The sequence below is a fragment of the Chionomys nivalis genome, chromosome 20 (assembly GCF_950005125.1).
Source record: "Chionomys nivalis chromosome 20, mChiNiv1.1, whole genome shotgun sequence".
Taxonomy (NCBI): Eukaryota; Metazoa; Chordata; class Mammalia; order Rodentia; family Cricetidae; genus Chionomys; species Chionomys nivalis.
In genome coordinates this window covers 54,792,519-54,808,740 of record NC_080105.1, presented here as the reverse complement: position 1 = coordinate 54,808,740, position 16,222 = coordinate 54,792,519, and the positions used below count along the sequence as shown (strand labels likewise).

Genomic DNA, 16,222 nt, shown 5'->3' with positions numbered 1-16,222 from the left:
AGTCCCCCCTGACACTGACTCCTCAGCTCTCTCTACTCCACGCTGCCAGGGGACACCAGCGCTGCTCAGCGTGAAGGGTGTGCTCCACAGACTAGTCCCATGCAGGCTGTTTTTAAAAAGGGATTGAGAAGGACAGGCAACTCATTTGGAGGCTAGTTCATTCCTCTCTGGCGGTCAAGTCCACAAGTTCCACCCCTTGCTAACCATGAAGACTCCTGGGCGCTATGAAGCAGACATGTCACAGGACACCTTAGTGGGAGGCAACCTTGCTTCTCTGAGACCTGGATGGCAGTGAGGAATACCCGTCAGGACCATGACCACCCTTCATAGGTATCTGTGTGTCCTCAGCTCCTCTCTCAGCTCGAAGAGCAGAGGCCGGCACTGGGGCAGCGCCAAGTTGAGCAGGGCCCAGCATCAAAGCAAACCCCAAGCTTTGTTGACTCAGAACCTAGATGTCACTCTCTCTGCCTGGAGAATCACTGTTTCGTGCCAAGAAAACCCACCTGGAGAAGAAAGCATGGCTTTAACAAGCAGAAGGACAGCCCTAATAGGAAGCACTTTCAGACAGAAAAATTAATTATTTTCTTAACAAAAAAAATCAAAGAGAAGCCTGACTGATAGTCTTAACCCTGGGAGGAGCTCAACTGCTATGGGGTCATTCCTTGTAGCCTCGTCACAGGGAGGGAAAGAACAAACTGGAACCCAAGGAAACAGAACTGGTCTCACGTTGTGCGGAATGGCCCAGAGGCAGCTTCCCTTGTCCTTCAGTGGATGCTCCATGACATATTAGCATTAGCATTCACTTTGCTCTGTCCCCACTGTTTCGTTCCTTGGACTTCTGGCTATGGGGTTGTACAGAGAGCACTTCAGTACACGATTGCCATCTGGTCAGAGCATGAACATTTCCGGTGTGCAGGTGGCACCTCCTCTGCACCATCCTAGACTGGCGCATACCTTGACAGGATGGACAGACCAGCATACCTTGACAGGATGGACAGACAGCATACCTTGACAGGATGGATAGACTAGCATACCTTGACAGGTACCTACAGAAGGCCAGCTGTGACCCATGAGGTCCCTTTCAGCCCAACATACATAGCTATACATCCCTCACTCACCTTGTGCCTTCCCGAAGCCACCCAGCACCTACAAGTCCCATATCTAAGTCCTGACGAGACCTACCTACACGTGTTTTCTGCCTGTGGAGAGGACCATTTACTCATCAAGTTGGAAGCTCCAGGCCAAATCATCTACACTCAAGTTGTATAGATAACCAGCCCCACAATATCAGAGGCAAGGAAGGACACTGGGGTCCATAGATCCATGGAATCCTCTCTCCGCGGGCAGAGCTAAAGCCATCTCTCTTCAGACTTCAGCCCCTACCCACTAATCAAAGTTCAGACCTCTCTGATTTATGCGCAGCTTAGGCAGAACTCTAATTTGTACAAATTAACAGAACCAACAGCTTCAAATTATACTGGAAACATTGCCTCTGCCAGCGAAGATCTGGTCTTTGGTGCATGTGCAATCCCTGGGCTGGGTGCACAGAAGCATCGCTTTCCACTTAGACAAAGGAGACTAAGGTCAGAGAAATTAGGGCTCATCTAATAAAAACTGTAGTTATCAAGAGCCAACCACTACCCTCTCTTGAGTCTCAGATTCTAAGAAAGAACCATCACCTCCTCTCCTCATTAGCTGTCTGGGGCTCTGGTCCTAAAGATCAGCCAGCTCTCCTCCAAGGTCATGCAACCGCCTGAACTTTCAAAGGATTTGCAGAATCCATATTTTTGCTAAACATTTTCATACCCACACTTAAAACACACCGTCCCTTGCCCTCAGCCAGTTGCAGTTAACTCCTCAGTAAGTGAATGCATGTGTGACTTATGCATTCAGATACACAATGAGCTTCAGGGAATCAAATCAAAACATGTTCTGCCTTCCAGGCATGGCTGCTGCGTATCACTTTGGGGCTACTATGTGACAGTCTGACCACATGCTGATCTCCTTGCTCGGATGCACAGCTCCTCTCAGACACCCATCCTGCTGGTCAGTGAGTCTCAGCCGTGTTCAACCAGCACAGAAGTCAGCACAGCCCTGCTGTCTACAAGCATGGACCAGTGCCCTGTTCAACATCCTCAGCATCCTGCCGCCTCCCTCCAAAGCTCCTCTTCAGCCCGTCAGCCAAATCTAAGATCATAGAGGAAGTAAAAGGCCTTATGAACTGACAGGAAATGACCAGACATGACATAGGCTGGCTATTATGTGTGTGTGTGTGTACATACACACACATATACATACACATATATATCATAGATATCATATACATACATACACACACACACACACACACACACATATATATATATCCCTTCATGGACATCAATGTCATGAGGTTGTGAGAATTTAAATTTAATGATTAATGAGGTAGGCTCAGAGGTTACGTGGACTTGCCACTCTTCCAGAGAACCTGAGTCCTTTTTCTAGCACAGCTAAGCAGTTCATAACTGCCTCTGTATGATCTCTAGGGAATCCAGTACCCTCTTCTGGCCTCTGCAGGTATGGCATGAATGTGTCCATACACACACACACACACACATATACATGTGCACATGTACACACACGCATGCACATGCACATACATGAACACAAATAAATAAAACAATGAAACAAAAATCTTTAAAATTAATGAGACAATGTGCACACACACCCCTCGCTTGAAATCTGCATTTCTCTGCCTACCATAGGCACACCAACCAGGCGCACCAATCCGACGCTCCAACAGGCAGCACCTGGATCAGCAGGTAGGAGCAGTCCAAGCCAGAGCTTCCCTAGCTTCCACAGGTCCAGCCTAGATCTCCACATTAGTCCCGGGCAGTTAAAAATAGCACAGGCAGCTGAGCTGAGTTCGGTTAATGGAATACCCAAGTTAATTTTAGCATGAGAGAGCTCAAGGGAATCTAAAAATCTTCCGTGCCAAGGACCACATTTGGCCCACATGGCATCTTCCTAGACTCAGGCCCAGAAGCGACTGTATCACAAAGGCCATGACTCACGAAACACCTCTTCTCTCTGACCGAGCCTTGGCTGGCCCATGACAACTGGCTTAACCCGGAAATACAACTGCCTCCTGCAGATCCATGGCCTGCAGCAACCCTGGTGTCAACACGCTGTGGCCAGCTGAGAGAACAACTTTGCTCAATGGGCTAACAGAGCCCTGAGCTCCCGGGCCTTGATCTAGCGCTTTGCCAACTGCTGCCCACTCACAGCTGACCAGCCAGGCGGACTCACAGCCCTGTGTGCCCTCAGCTTGCACTTCTGCCCATCCTCCTTTCACTGGCTCCTCCTGCTTTTGGTTAGATTCTATTGTCAGCAGGAAGGCAGGGAAGAAAAGTGAGCCTGAGAAACCAACCCTGGTCCACAGCAACCAGTCCTGCCGGATGCTCTGCTGGCCATCCCACTTCTCCACAACCACATTCTAACCTTAGCGCAAGACCACGGAGCCAGCCAGGATGCAGAGAGGCTGCTGTGACATCCACACAGATGAACTGGAGTCACCAAGGGTCCAGAAGAAAAGCAGGATGCAGAGCCTGCCTTCCTGGGCACCCACAGAGCTCAGCCGAGACCTCAGCAGAAAGAAAATGAACAAAGCCACAATAGTGCAAGAGAACATTTCTGGTCTGGGAATGCAAAGCCAGAATTTCAAATTTTTATTTATTAATTCACAAATGATAATTACCTCTACAGCATTCAATGTTTTTATCCAGGGAGGCACTTTTTAAAAACAAGTAATAAATATTATGCAAAAGGAAAACATGACTGGGAAGTGAAGCTACATTGCAACCCCAGGGAACACTGGGCCCAAAATAGCATTGCTGGGCAGATGCGCTCCGGCCACAGCTATCTGCCCAATCACCAGGCGGCATCGACTCTAGAGAGTTGGGCTACACACTTCCTCAATACAGCAGCCTCAAGGAAGCGTGGGTCAGTCACATGTGATGGCTGAAGAAACAAAGCAGTAATTGTTACCACAGATACTTAAGATTCTAAGTGCACAGAAGAACACATCCAAACAACCCTGCACATTTTAAATGGGGAAGCAACCGATTCTTCAAGACAGGACTTGAAAATGTTCTCTCTCTCCTTTTTTTTTTTTAAATTAAGATACTTAACTTTTTATGTGGTCTTTCCTTCAAAGCGTAGATGGAATGACAAAGAGGAAGAACAGAGAGATTCATTTCTGGTGAAACCAAGTACTACATTATACTCTGAAACCAAGAAGTGGAGGCCAAGCCTTGTCACACTGGCCCTTCCCTAAGTCCTTACGGCAACAGTGGCAACAGTGTTTATCTATATGATTTTAGGGGCAACTGTCTCTCTCCTTCTCTGGATGGGGGAGGGTGTTGACTTTGACAGGTCACAGCCTTGTGCCCTTCCACCGGATGCAGCACACATGGACTCCTGCTTTATCCAGATGGGGAAATGGCTGTGACCAGAAAGAGGCTCATCTGGGTCACCCTCTAAGTCACCAGCAGGCTTGCTGGAAGCCAGCGTGCCTGGAGACAAGGCTCAGAGGAGTGTGTGTGTGTGTGTGTGTGTGTGTGTGTGTGTGTGTGTGTGTGTGTGTGTAGGGAGAAACAGGGGCAGGCTGGGTCAACACTCCTGCCCTCAAGTCCACTACAGTGGCACAGCCAGCGACACCCAGGCAGATGTTAAGCATCGAGTGACCTGACCACAAACCAAGAACTGCAAAAGGAAACCCAGGAGCCCAGCCCATAGGGAGCCAGCATACCACCCACCTTGCTGGAGTCCTATTTTTTCTTCTGGTGGGATTCCCCTGGGGACCCCAGTATCAGACAAGAAGGGCAGCTAAGCAACACCAAACCCACACCAGTTGCCACAGCTGTTTTCTGGGCTCCAGAGGGCTAACCCACATCTGTGCTCAGACACAGGAGGCAGGATCTATACACAGAACTGTGTTCGCTGCATACTCCACCCAGTGAACACACAGACACTACCCTCCGCCCTTGAGTAGCCCTGTGGGTAAGAACCTTTGAGAATGATGAACCTCTTGGAGACAGAGCACATTTAGGGAGCAGGCAGTTGGAGCTTGGGTACCTCTACCCAACCTAAACATTTGAGTGCTGCCCAGTTCCCTATTTCATCAGAGGCAATGAAGGCTCCAATCACACCCCTATTCAAAGTCTAGTAACAGAGGGAGACCTTAAGACTTGCCCCCACCCCTGTTCCCCTAGTGAAGCCCCTACTCTGGCAGATGGTTTGGGCTACTGTCTTGGACATCAGAGCCTTCCCTCTGCTCTTGTCTTTCTTACTATGTCATTGTGGAAGAGACATCCTCTTTGTTTGATAAGAACTAAAACCCTTCCCTGTGTACACAGTAGCTGATGTTAGGACAGGAGCTAGGCCTGGATTCTCCCCTCACAGTATCCCACAACAAGACCCCTCCCCCTTGCTGTCCTTGAGCAGAAGGGCACAGTACCCCTGGAGCCAGGTGGACTCACTTGGTGAGATGGTCTTGGCTGAAGGAAACTGGAGCTGGCTGCCCTCACACAAGTGCCCTTTGCCTTGCCCCACAGCGGCCAGAAGCAGCCCCATTCCTCAGATTGAAACTGACAGCAATTCCAGGCACAAAAGCGAGAGAACTCCCTCCCATGCCCTCTGGGAGCCCAAGCGCCACATGGTATCCGCAGCGCTTCTGAACCAAAGATCAAACTGTCTCGGCGATGATTCAAAATCAAAATAAGGCAGACAGGAAGCAACACGCTGATTGCGAGTAGCTGGCATTCCTCAGCCAGCATCGAATGTCATCAACAACAGACACTCGACTGTGACTGTTGCCACCCACTAGAGGCCTTTTGACATGGGAACAGTCCAGTATGTGGGACGCAGTTCAGGGGGAAAGACTACAGGAACAGCGCGCTAGGACCCAGAATTCCTGCCAGAAAATTGGCCCTTGCCCAGTGCGTTAATGGTTTGATGTGTAACGGTCACTTCAGAAAACCACTGTTAGGAAGTGGACTCACACATCACTCACAAGATTTAAAGAAAAAAAAAAGCAACTTGGAAAACCAAATTCTCCAGATTTAAAAAAAAAAAAAAAAATCAGGAAGTCCTTTCCAGATCACTCCAGTTCTACTTCACTCCCTGCCCCCAGCGTTGCAGCAGAAGTCCGGAACAACCGAGAGCAGTCTGAATGCCAAGCCTGCCGGCCACAGCTCCCACGGCCAGTTCTCAATGAAAGGAGGGGGAGGTGCTGGCAGCTCCATCACCATGCCTGCAGCGCGCAGACACTCAGTCGCGCGCGCACGGCCCCGAAGCCTGCAGCACCGCACAGCAGAAAGGGTGAAGGGGCGCCCCCTCCTTGGGAAGGAAGTTCTTGCGCACAAGTGGGAAGGGGACACCCAGAGACTGACATCGGTAGACCTGATCCCTAAAGTGGGAACACCCAGACAGAACCGCGAGTGCTCGTGCATGTAAATTCGGGCGCCCGAGACCCAGAGCGGTCCGGGAGCGGTCCTGCGCACACGGACACACGCAGGCAGCCACGCGCGCTCACGCACACAAACAGACGCCCCCGATGCAGGTCCCGCCTCCCCCGCAGTGCCAGGGAGAACCGGGCTGTCTGAGCGGCTAAGCACGAGTAGCTGGTCCAGCCGAGCCGGATACCAGGAGCAGGGGTCTAGGGAGCTGCCCAAGTCACCGCGGTCCTCACCGATCTTGATCCTCACGCTCTGGAAGACCCGCAGCCCTTCTTCCTCCACCGCCATGCTGCTTGTCGACCTCGTCAACGCGCGAGGGCCCGGCAGCGCGGCCGCAGGAGGAGGACAAGACAGGCGGACAAGGCCCGCAGAGACGGAGCCGAGCGGCGGATGCCCCCGGAGCCCCGCGCGCTGTGGTCCGCGCTCTGCCCGGGTGCACCGCCTCGCGCCCTTCCATTGGCAGAGCTCGGGGGCGGGGCGGTGGGCGCCTTCCTTTGCCAAACTCCCGATCTTCATTGGCTAATGCTCCTCGTGGGGCGGAGCAGTACGACTCCGCCTACTGCCAAACGTTGCATCCCTTTGGTCGGATCTGTAAGGGGGCGGAGTCGGACTCTGAGGCGGGATCGGAAGGGACTCGGGGTTTAGCGGTCCCTGTTCTCAGACTCCCCGCTGGTCTGATATCTTCGGACCCGGGACAAAGAGAGGGTCGTGAGTACTGATCTGTGTTTTAACCGCCAGTTTCCGTGAGACTGACTCGCACTTAAATTTTAAAAAGGTATATTCAAGCAAAAGGTGTAAAAAGAAAAGATTTCTTCTAGCCCAAACTTCAGTACCTACGAGAAGTGACACCTGCCGATCGCACCGAATAAATCCAATGGTGATGCATAGCCAAAGTGAGGTCCCCGTGCCCAGCAGGCAGGTCCCGCTGTCCCCGGTGTACTTGGGCAGCCTTTACGTGGACCTTGACTTTGGCATTCCAGGACCTTCAAACCTGTTTCCTGGTCATTTGATTGGTGTCCAACTTTAGGATTGTTGACTCTCTGCAGCCATCAGACCTCTCTGAGGTCCTACCCTGATCCTTCCAAAAAGACACAGTTTCCCTGCAGCTGGGACAACTCCCAGCTTTCTCCAGGGGCAAGCGCTCCAGGCTCCTCGGGTCCCTTATAGTAGCCACAGAGTGTGTCCCACAGACTTGGCCCGCGTGGGCGAGGAGTGGTGGCAGAGGCAGCCTCTTCAGTGGCCTTGAAGGTGGCCCTTCCTTCAGCAGTGAAAGCTGGATGGGAGACTTGTGGAAAGAATACACTGCGTTTGGGAAGTCTGAAAATCGAGGAGGCATTGGCTGTGGAGTCAAGGGGCTAAATCATTGGCACGGTACCTGAAAGAAAGGTGTGACACAAACATCCCTTGGTGCTCTGCGGTAGCTCTGTCACCAGCAACCAGAGACCAGAAACACAGTGCACAGGCCAGTACGGTCAGTACAGCATTGGAATTCCAGAGTAGCTGACAGCTAGAACCCGCCAAAAGCTGCTGTGTTGTCAGGTTCTGTGAAGGGACCCCTCTAAATTGACACATCAAAAATCCTGAATTCCTGGCTTGAGAATCTAGGTCAGTAGCAAGCACATGGTTGGGCAGGGATGGAGTGGGGAGAGAGACAAAGGACTATCTTAGTTAGGTTTCTGTACTGTGATCAAACACTGATCAAAACCAACCTAGGAACCACAAAACAAACTAGAAAGCTGGGCGGTGGTGATGCACCCCTTTAATTCCAGCACTCAGGAGGCAGGGGCAGACAGTCAGTCCTCTGAGTTCAAGGCCAGCCTGGTCTACAGAGTGAGTTCCAGGACAGTCAGGGCTGCACAGAGAAATCCTGTCCAAAAAAAAAAAAGAAAAAAAAAAGTAAAAGAAAGAAGGAAGAAAGGAAGAGGGGGAAGGGAGGGACGGAGGGAAGAAAAAAGGGAGGGAAGGCTTACTTTCATCATGACCATGGATAAAAAAAAAAATCAGGTAGGAACCTGGATGCAAGAACCAAAACAGAAGCCATGGAGGAACCCCATTTACTGGCTTGCTTCTACTGGATTGCTCAGCTTTCTCTCTGACCGAGATGAAGACCACCTGACCAAGACAGGCACTTCCCACAGTAAGCTGAGTCTTCCCATATCAGTCATCAATGTCCTACAACAAAGAAATTCCTACAGACTTTTCTACAGGAAATGCAATAGAAACATTCTCTCAGCTGAGTTTCCTCTTCCCAGATAACTCAAGCTTGTGTCAAGCGCTCTCTCTCTCTCTCTCACACACACACACACACACACACACACACACACACAGACAAAATGAGGGAAAGCAAATAAAACCTTCATCCTGGACTCTTCTGAATGTGCTTGGAGGTCTTCTCTCAATAAAAGTAGACGATCTCTCTATGCCTGGAAACACCTTGAAATCTCTGCAAAATATTACATGCCTGCTTGTGTTTCATCTACGGATCAGCGGGAGCTGCACCTAAATGAGGGAGACAGCTGACAAACAGACCTTCCAAGACATTGACTACGAGCCCCAGGAGTTGAGGTAAGACAGATCTAGACCTGAGGGACATGGAGCAGAATGACGCTTTGAAATTTCATAGACACTCAGCACCCTGGCAAATGCCCCATGCTCCTGGGACAGCCTTTTGAAGCTTAAAAAAAAAAATAACAAACATGACCCCACCACTTTCAGGAAAGTAAGGCTGCCAACTTGTCTTGGTGGACAACAGACAAGAGTGCCCCGTCCTCGGGGAAGTGACTCACTGGCAAAGGTATACTCTATGAGGCTGGCCTGGCGATGCTCCTTTACAAAGTGACAAGGCTGTCTGGTGACAGTAAACTTGGGAGATTTTCATCCTCGGTCCATAAAAGGACTAGGTAAGACAGGACTGGGCACCTAACAGCAGTGAGGACCGTGGCAGTGACGAAATCAAGAGCCGATAGCGGAAAGCTGGTAACTAAGCATCGCAGCAGATTGTGTGGCACCATCATGACCGGAGAGCCAGGAGAGAACTATTTGAGCAAGACACTCTCAGGAGCTCTGGCTTAGTGCATAAAACCAAAGGGAACCAAATATGAATATCAAGAAGCTAAAGAAAGTTTTCCCCCCAAAAGCCCTTGCCCTACATTCTCAGAGTGAGCAGCTTTCACACCTACAGCCTGCTAACTAAGGTGAGTCTGAATTCTGAGAACGGCACCGGTGTGCATGTGTGCATACACGCTAAAATGCTCCAGGACATCTCAAGGGCCTGCAGCCACCTAGCAAGGTCTTTCACTTGGATATTTTCTGAATAACTGGGACTTGCAGTCTCAAGGTCATTGTGCTTCTGTGCAATGTGAATTTGTAAAGTTAAAAAAATAAAAATAAAAAAGACCTATCCCAGCATAGACCTGGCTCACAGTAAACCAACTGCGCACTTAGCTTCATGAAGGCACTATACCCCTTACGCTGAAGTTTGCATAGGTGAATTTAGTAGGGGTCAGAAGACCCGTACATGCCCTTAGCATGTAGGCTAAGAGTTATCCTTGTCTGGTAGGCCAATCAAAGCACCATAACGTTAAGCAAAAGTAGTAATCCCAGGACAGAGATCAATACCAGCCCTGGAGACTCAGTAGACATAGTCCTGAGGAGTCAGATAGACTTTTAAGGGGAGCAGTGGATCACCACAGACTCGAGCCTCTAGCCGTCTTGCTACAACCCTGGTTCCAGGACAGATCTCCTGCCCAGGCTCCTAGGAGCTGCCTGCCAAGTGTTCTGCACCAGTCAGCCTAATCCACGAGCTGACAGTGTGGTTAGCAAACAGGTTGACAGGCTGTGGGAGAGAACCAGGCTTTACAAAGACATGATCAGGGGGCTTGAGAAGCAATTTCACAGGCAATTTGTTGAGGCTTCCAGGTGTCCAGAGTCCCCAGGAACACCAGGAAACTCCTCATAAACAAGGACAGACAATGAGGTCTTACACTTACCACCCCTCTGAGAAGAAGGGCCTGAGGTCGCAGATCTTTATGAAACTGGAGTCACTTTTCTGGCTCATCTCTAGAAGGATACGGAAGGCTGAAAGTTTGTGAGAATCCTGTAGGCAGCTCAGGGTGTGAGGCAGATAACCATGCTGGCTGACACATGCTACCCTCGAGACCCAGGAAGAAAACACTGGGGTGGTCTGTGGGTGAAAAGTCCACACTGCAGCTTGGTTAGAGGAACAGAGACTGGTCCTCCAGGTGCTGAAGGAGCATCTTTAAGAAGGATGCATGATAAGCAGCAAGCAGCCCTCGGTCTAGCTCAGCCGTGGCAGAGAGATGTGGCCATACTATTACTCGGCCATTTAGAGTCGGGGTCTCTGATATCCACCGGGGATGCCTGGAGTCCCAGCTGCCATCTGTCCTAGGATGCAGCTGGTCATGAGTATGGGGCAAAATCTACTGTGCCAGCTGGTGACACCAGGACTTGTACCACATTAGTCTGGATCTTGATCTATTCCTACCAGAACCTGAGGCTTCTGCCACCTAAGCATCCCAGTAACAGGACACCTGTGCCTCATGGCGCTATTCCTGAACCCCTCTACAAACTTGTTCTCTGTGTTTGTCCTCCTTATCACATGACAGAACTGAGGGGGGAAGCCTTGTGCTACATATGTCCCAAGACTCTCTGAAGAACCCCAGATCAATCACCAAGGAGACCAGTTGTCACTCCCAAGGCTGTCCTGCTCACTATCTGCTTTGCTTAACCAGACACACAAGTCTGTCCTACACAGGGTAGACCCCTTCCTTTGTGAAGCATAGGTGCCCTAGCATGTCTTAGGGTCCCCCACCAAAGAACTGTGTGGACCTCCGTGTTACGCAACAGTTTTCTTCACGATTGAAACGTCTCATACTGCAGGGAAGCACTTAAGCAGGAAGGTAAACAAATAGTTTCAGGAAGTCCCTGAAACTGAGAAGATTCTAGCCCCACCCTGAAAGAGTAAGTGATGAAAAGCTGAGAGTCCCTGTCATAAGAGCAGAGCCAGGCTGCAAAGAAGACTCTGAGACCAGCCAAGCTTCCCGGAAGAGGTTTAGACCAACCCCTTGGAAAGGACACTCGACAACCTGTGGAGCTGCCTGAAAGATGTGCACTGTGCTCCAGATTCCCAGTTTTGCGAGTTGCCACCCACACTGGGGTGGACTTTGGTGATGCACCTGTCTTTGAGTCATTTCTGCTCCTGTAAGAGACCCCAGTAAAACTCATGGTTCCCCAGGTTGGATTATGGTGGTGTCTGTCCTTTGGTATGCCGTGGGCTCCCTACCTGGGGTGAGTAGATGTGTGTATATTGCATATCCCAGAGGAAAAGTTCCATCAGACATCACACATCATTGGCCTCCCCGGCTCATATCCTAGACACGAAACTGGGGAAGTGGCACATAGGAAAATATTAAGCTTTAAAGCAGTGGTTTTCAACCTTCCTAAGGCTGTGAGACTTTAATATAGTTCTTCATGTTGTGGTGACCTCTCCAACCATAAAATCATTTACATTTCTACTCCATAACTATAATTTTGCTACTGTTGTGAACTGTAATGAAATATCTGATATGCAGGATAGTCTTAGGTGACCCCTGTGAAAAGGTCACTCAACCCCCAAAGGGGTCACTACCCACAGATTGAGAACAACTTTAAAGGAACAAGAGTGGTGATATAGAGCCTATTATTTCTTTTTATTCTAGCTTAATTTTTGTTCTCTGATATAATCTCCTTCTTCCCACCCCGGAAAAATATTTCTTGAGAAGTGTGAAACCATTAGTAGCTTCTTGGATCAATCATTATTCGTATCTGACCCGCTTCTTGGATCAATCATTATTCGTATCTGACCCGCTTCTTGGATCAATCATTATTCGTATCTGACCCATCTACTTTCACAGGCTTTGAGGCAGCATAAGATAAACAACCAATCTGCAAGAGAGTAAGTTTTAAAATCTACAAAAATAAGAATCACAGGAAGAAATTGTGGTGTCAGCATGTTGGAAAAGCTGGAGTAATGGACACAAAGGCCAGCTCTGTGCCTGCTGGAGTTGAGAGAGGCATAGAGAGCGCATCTTAGACGGGCTGTGTGTCTGAGAGCATGGATGCAAACCCGGCAGAAAGGACAATATTTTGTTAAAAAACAAAACAGTACTCAGACGGTTGTTTAGTAAGTTCAGGGAATGAGCGGTCAGTGTTAAAAGACACTGGGGAGTCGGAACGCAGTTATGTGCTCTGGGCCAAGTCAGCGTCTGAGTTTCTTGCATTGTTTCATGAGAAGCCAGAAAGAACATGGGAAAGCTGCTTCTGGTAGTCTCGTGGGTCACAGGGGAGATGGTGTGGAAATAGCAGAGGGTGAGCAGCCTGCCACAGCAGCTTTTCCAGATTGGGGCAGCTAAGAGGCACAGCTGAAAGCAACTGGTGTGTCTATCACAGTCCCCTTCGTGTCCCCTGCGCTCTGTCACTAGTGGAAAGGAAGCCAGGTGGGCTTGTGAAGGTGTCCCTCCCTAATCTCCTCATCATAGCCAGGCCAAGGACCTAGAGGCATAAGAGGAGGCGGTGATCCCCTGCCCCCACTTTGGGCAGCCAGAGTCCCTGTGCACCCCCGTTTTGTCTTGCTGGGGCTGCAGACCTCGTACTGAAATAGAGTGAGAACAGAGCGACCTGGATCACTTGTGGCCATTCCTGACGACTGAATGGCTTTACCTGCTCCAAGTGCAGCTGCAGCTGTGGGAGTCTCTACATGGGAGAATGAGTTTCGGGCATGCGGAGCATTAAAATGCTGCACACGTTATCAGCATAGCATCTCGCTCGCTGGGAGAAACCTCAACCATTTACACAAGCCAGCATCTTTACCCTGGGCTGGTAGGAGTAGAACTGGTGTTTAAGGATACCCCTGTGGGAGAGTGTACCTCATCTCTATGGTGACCATAAAAATGTTCTCAGGGTGACCATATGGTTTCCATCTTAATGAAATTAGCTTGGTATTTTTACCCTAATTAGCCAAATCGCTTTCGACATTGCTGAAAAGAGCAGCTAACAAGACCTCAAATGCCTTACCTCTTTAATGGCAGCAGGGAAGCATTTTTATCCCATTTAAAGTCTCCATGAAATTATCCGAGGAGTTTAAAATGACGGCTAGAGGTCAGGACGGGAACCTCTTCTCGGAATCCCACACAGGCTTAAAGCGGCAGAAGGAGCAGAGCTGTGGGACGTCCTGCATACACAGACAGGTGTTTCCTGTCCAAGGTGCCGGAGATGCAATAAATGCAGGGGATGCCCAAAACTGTGGCTGAAGGCTGTTGAAATCAAGAAAAAAAAAAAGATGCTATTAATGGCTAGTCAAGAGACCCAGCTAAACAAACAAACACAAACCTGTAAATGGGCAAAAATACACTTGCATGTCCACCACTTCAGTATAAGAGTTTTTATTTCCTATGGCTCTTTGAAGGTTCTATACATGTTTATATACAGTTGGCTCTGGTTGGAAACTTGCTTATATAACAAATCTCTTCTAAGCACTTGGCTGTGTCTAGGACCTGCCAGCCTGTGAGACAACAGAGACACCTAGCCAGGACCAACCCCAAGGCTTGTTCCCCTGCGTGATTTCCTGAGTGCTAGTAAGTTTCCCTCTTCAGGGAGAAAGTAGATCTGTAGAAAGAGATGAGAGAGAGAGAGAGAGAGAGAGAGAGAGAGAGAGAGAGAGAGAGAGATATCCTGGGCATAGCCACAGTGTCCATCCTACAGAAGAATCTAAGCCTGTGTTCTTATAGGAAATGGCTTTGGGGGATTAAGGACACTAGCCACACCCTGCTCAGGCCTGGCACATCACTTTCCTTCCCTCAAACTGGGCTCTTCTGCCACTTAGTAATGAGTTGAGGGTGGGCTGGCTGAGGAGGGCACACCCCGTAAACTTCACTCTCTAGAACCAAGGTCTGAAGAGTGTAACGCTCCTGGTGGGGGCAGCTGTGTGGTGCACCTGGAGCAGACACAGCCTGGGCACTGATAAATTCAAAGTCAGAGCCCTTGACTGTGAAGAGTGACAGAAAGTCACCAGCTAGCCACAGTGCACACCACTCCAATTTCCTGGTCTTCCCCGTGGAGACGATCATTCCCCTCCTCTCAAGGTGATCCCCAAATCTCTGCTCAACAGAGCTCAGGCTGTAAGACCAGCTCTAGGCCAGAGGTTCTCAGCCTTCCTAATACAGTCCTTTAATACAGTTCCTCATGTTGGGGTGACCCCCAAACATAAAATTATCTCATTGCTACTTCATAACTAGAAACTTTCTACTGTTGTGTATCATAATAGAAATGTATGATGTGTAGGATATCTGATTTCTGACCCCAAAGAGGTTACAGCCCACAGCTCTGGACCATGGTGCTGTGCAGCTGGGCCAGTACTGGCTATTTTCCCTGAGAGTCTGGAGTGGCCTCTCATCCCCTGATGCTGCCATGTGCTGAGCCCTGGAGATTTAGAGGCCACACACCAGGCTGTGGGAGAGGTAGGTAAGTAGTGGAGCAGGTTTCCCGTCCCCAGAGCAATGCCACCCCATCAGACTGAGCCTGCTGCCGTGGGCAGCACGAGTGATCCCATCAGCACTGCTCTGTCACCTCATCTAGGAAGACACTGGGAGCTCTTTCCCTCACACCACAAGGACCTCCAGGGTCTGTCCCTCCAGCTACAAGGAGAGTTGGTGTTAAAACAAAAAAAGATATCAGGTGTGCAAGACTGGAAATGATCTTTGACCTCTGCCTCAGCAGCCATGCACCAAGTAGACAGTAGGAAGCACATAGGCTTACTGCTGCCCAGGTCAAGATTCAAAGCTTAGGGCAAAACTCCAAGACAGTACAAGAAATTCAGCGAGGGTTGTCTTCAGGGCAGCCACTGTGCATTCCGCTTGCACAATAATCTCCAGTGACAAAGTTACAGACATGGAGGCCCAAATGGTCTCGGGGCTAGTGAAAGAGGAAGCTGTGGCTGGTAAAAGATAGAAGAGACCCTTGATGTTGATGTCTGAAGAGGCCCTGCATTTTGACAGGAATCCTCATATACGATAGAACTGCATTAGTCTAGATATACGTGTTCACATGCACCTGCTCACACACTCAGCACACAGAAACTTACATACACTCGTAGTATCACCACACACATGTTCACATAGTCAGCATATATACATTTGCACAGGCTGACACCCACATGGCCATATACTCAGTAACATATGCCCAAACTTTCATACAAACATACTCAGTACATATATGCTTACATGCACAAACTCAGCACACATATGCTAACATAGCTTACACACATATTCAGTACCTATACACGTACATGTTCATACACTCCACAACACGTCCAAAATACACACACACACACACACACACACACACACGTATGGAAAGACAATCTCAGTGAGCCATTGGCTATTCTAATACCAGAAGCAATTCTAATACTGCGGCTTTGCAAGGTGTTACCACTGGAAGAAAATGGAGAAATTCCACAGGACCTCTGTTCTGTAACTGAATTTTTCAGACTGCAATGCTTAGAGCAAAGGGTGACATGGAGGCAGCTGTCACCTCACTGTCAGTCTCCTCTCCTTACTGCAGCTCCAGAAACCAAGCTCTCTCAGCAGGAACCCAAACCTCCTCTGCACAGGAAGGGTGTAACCGGTGTTTACTCACCTTGTGGGGCACAGCCCTTGGTAAAAAGCCCTTAA

At 49.5% G+C, this 16,222-nt stretch overlaps 1 protein-coding gene across 2 annotated transcripts in view; it reads right to left on the bottom strand.

The window, feature by feature from the left end:
* Positions 1-6,937, bottom strand: part of Rasa3 (RAS p21 protein activator 3) — a 102,935-nt gene extending 95,998 nt beyond the window's left edge. Inside the window, exon 1 of one of the 2 annotated variants that reach the window (XM_057752712.1) lies at positions 6,731-6,937. In XM_057752712.1, the coding sequence (XP_057608695.1) occupies positions 6,731-6,785 (55 nt within the window). In that variant the 5' untranslated portion in view covers positions 6,786-6,937. Of the gene's footprint in view, positions 1-5,519; positions 5,539-6,730 lie in introns of those variants that run through there. The other variant, XM_057752711.1, reaches the window with a different exon arrangement.
* Between the last annotated feature and the right edge of the window lie 9,285 nt (positions 6,938-16,222).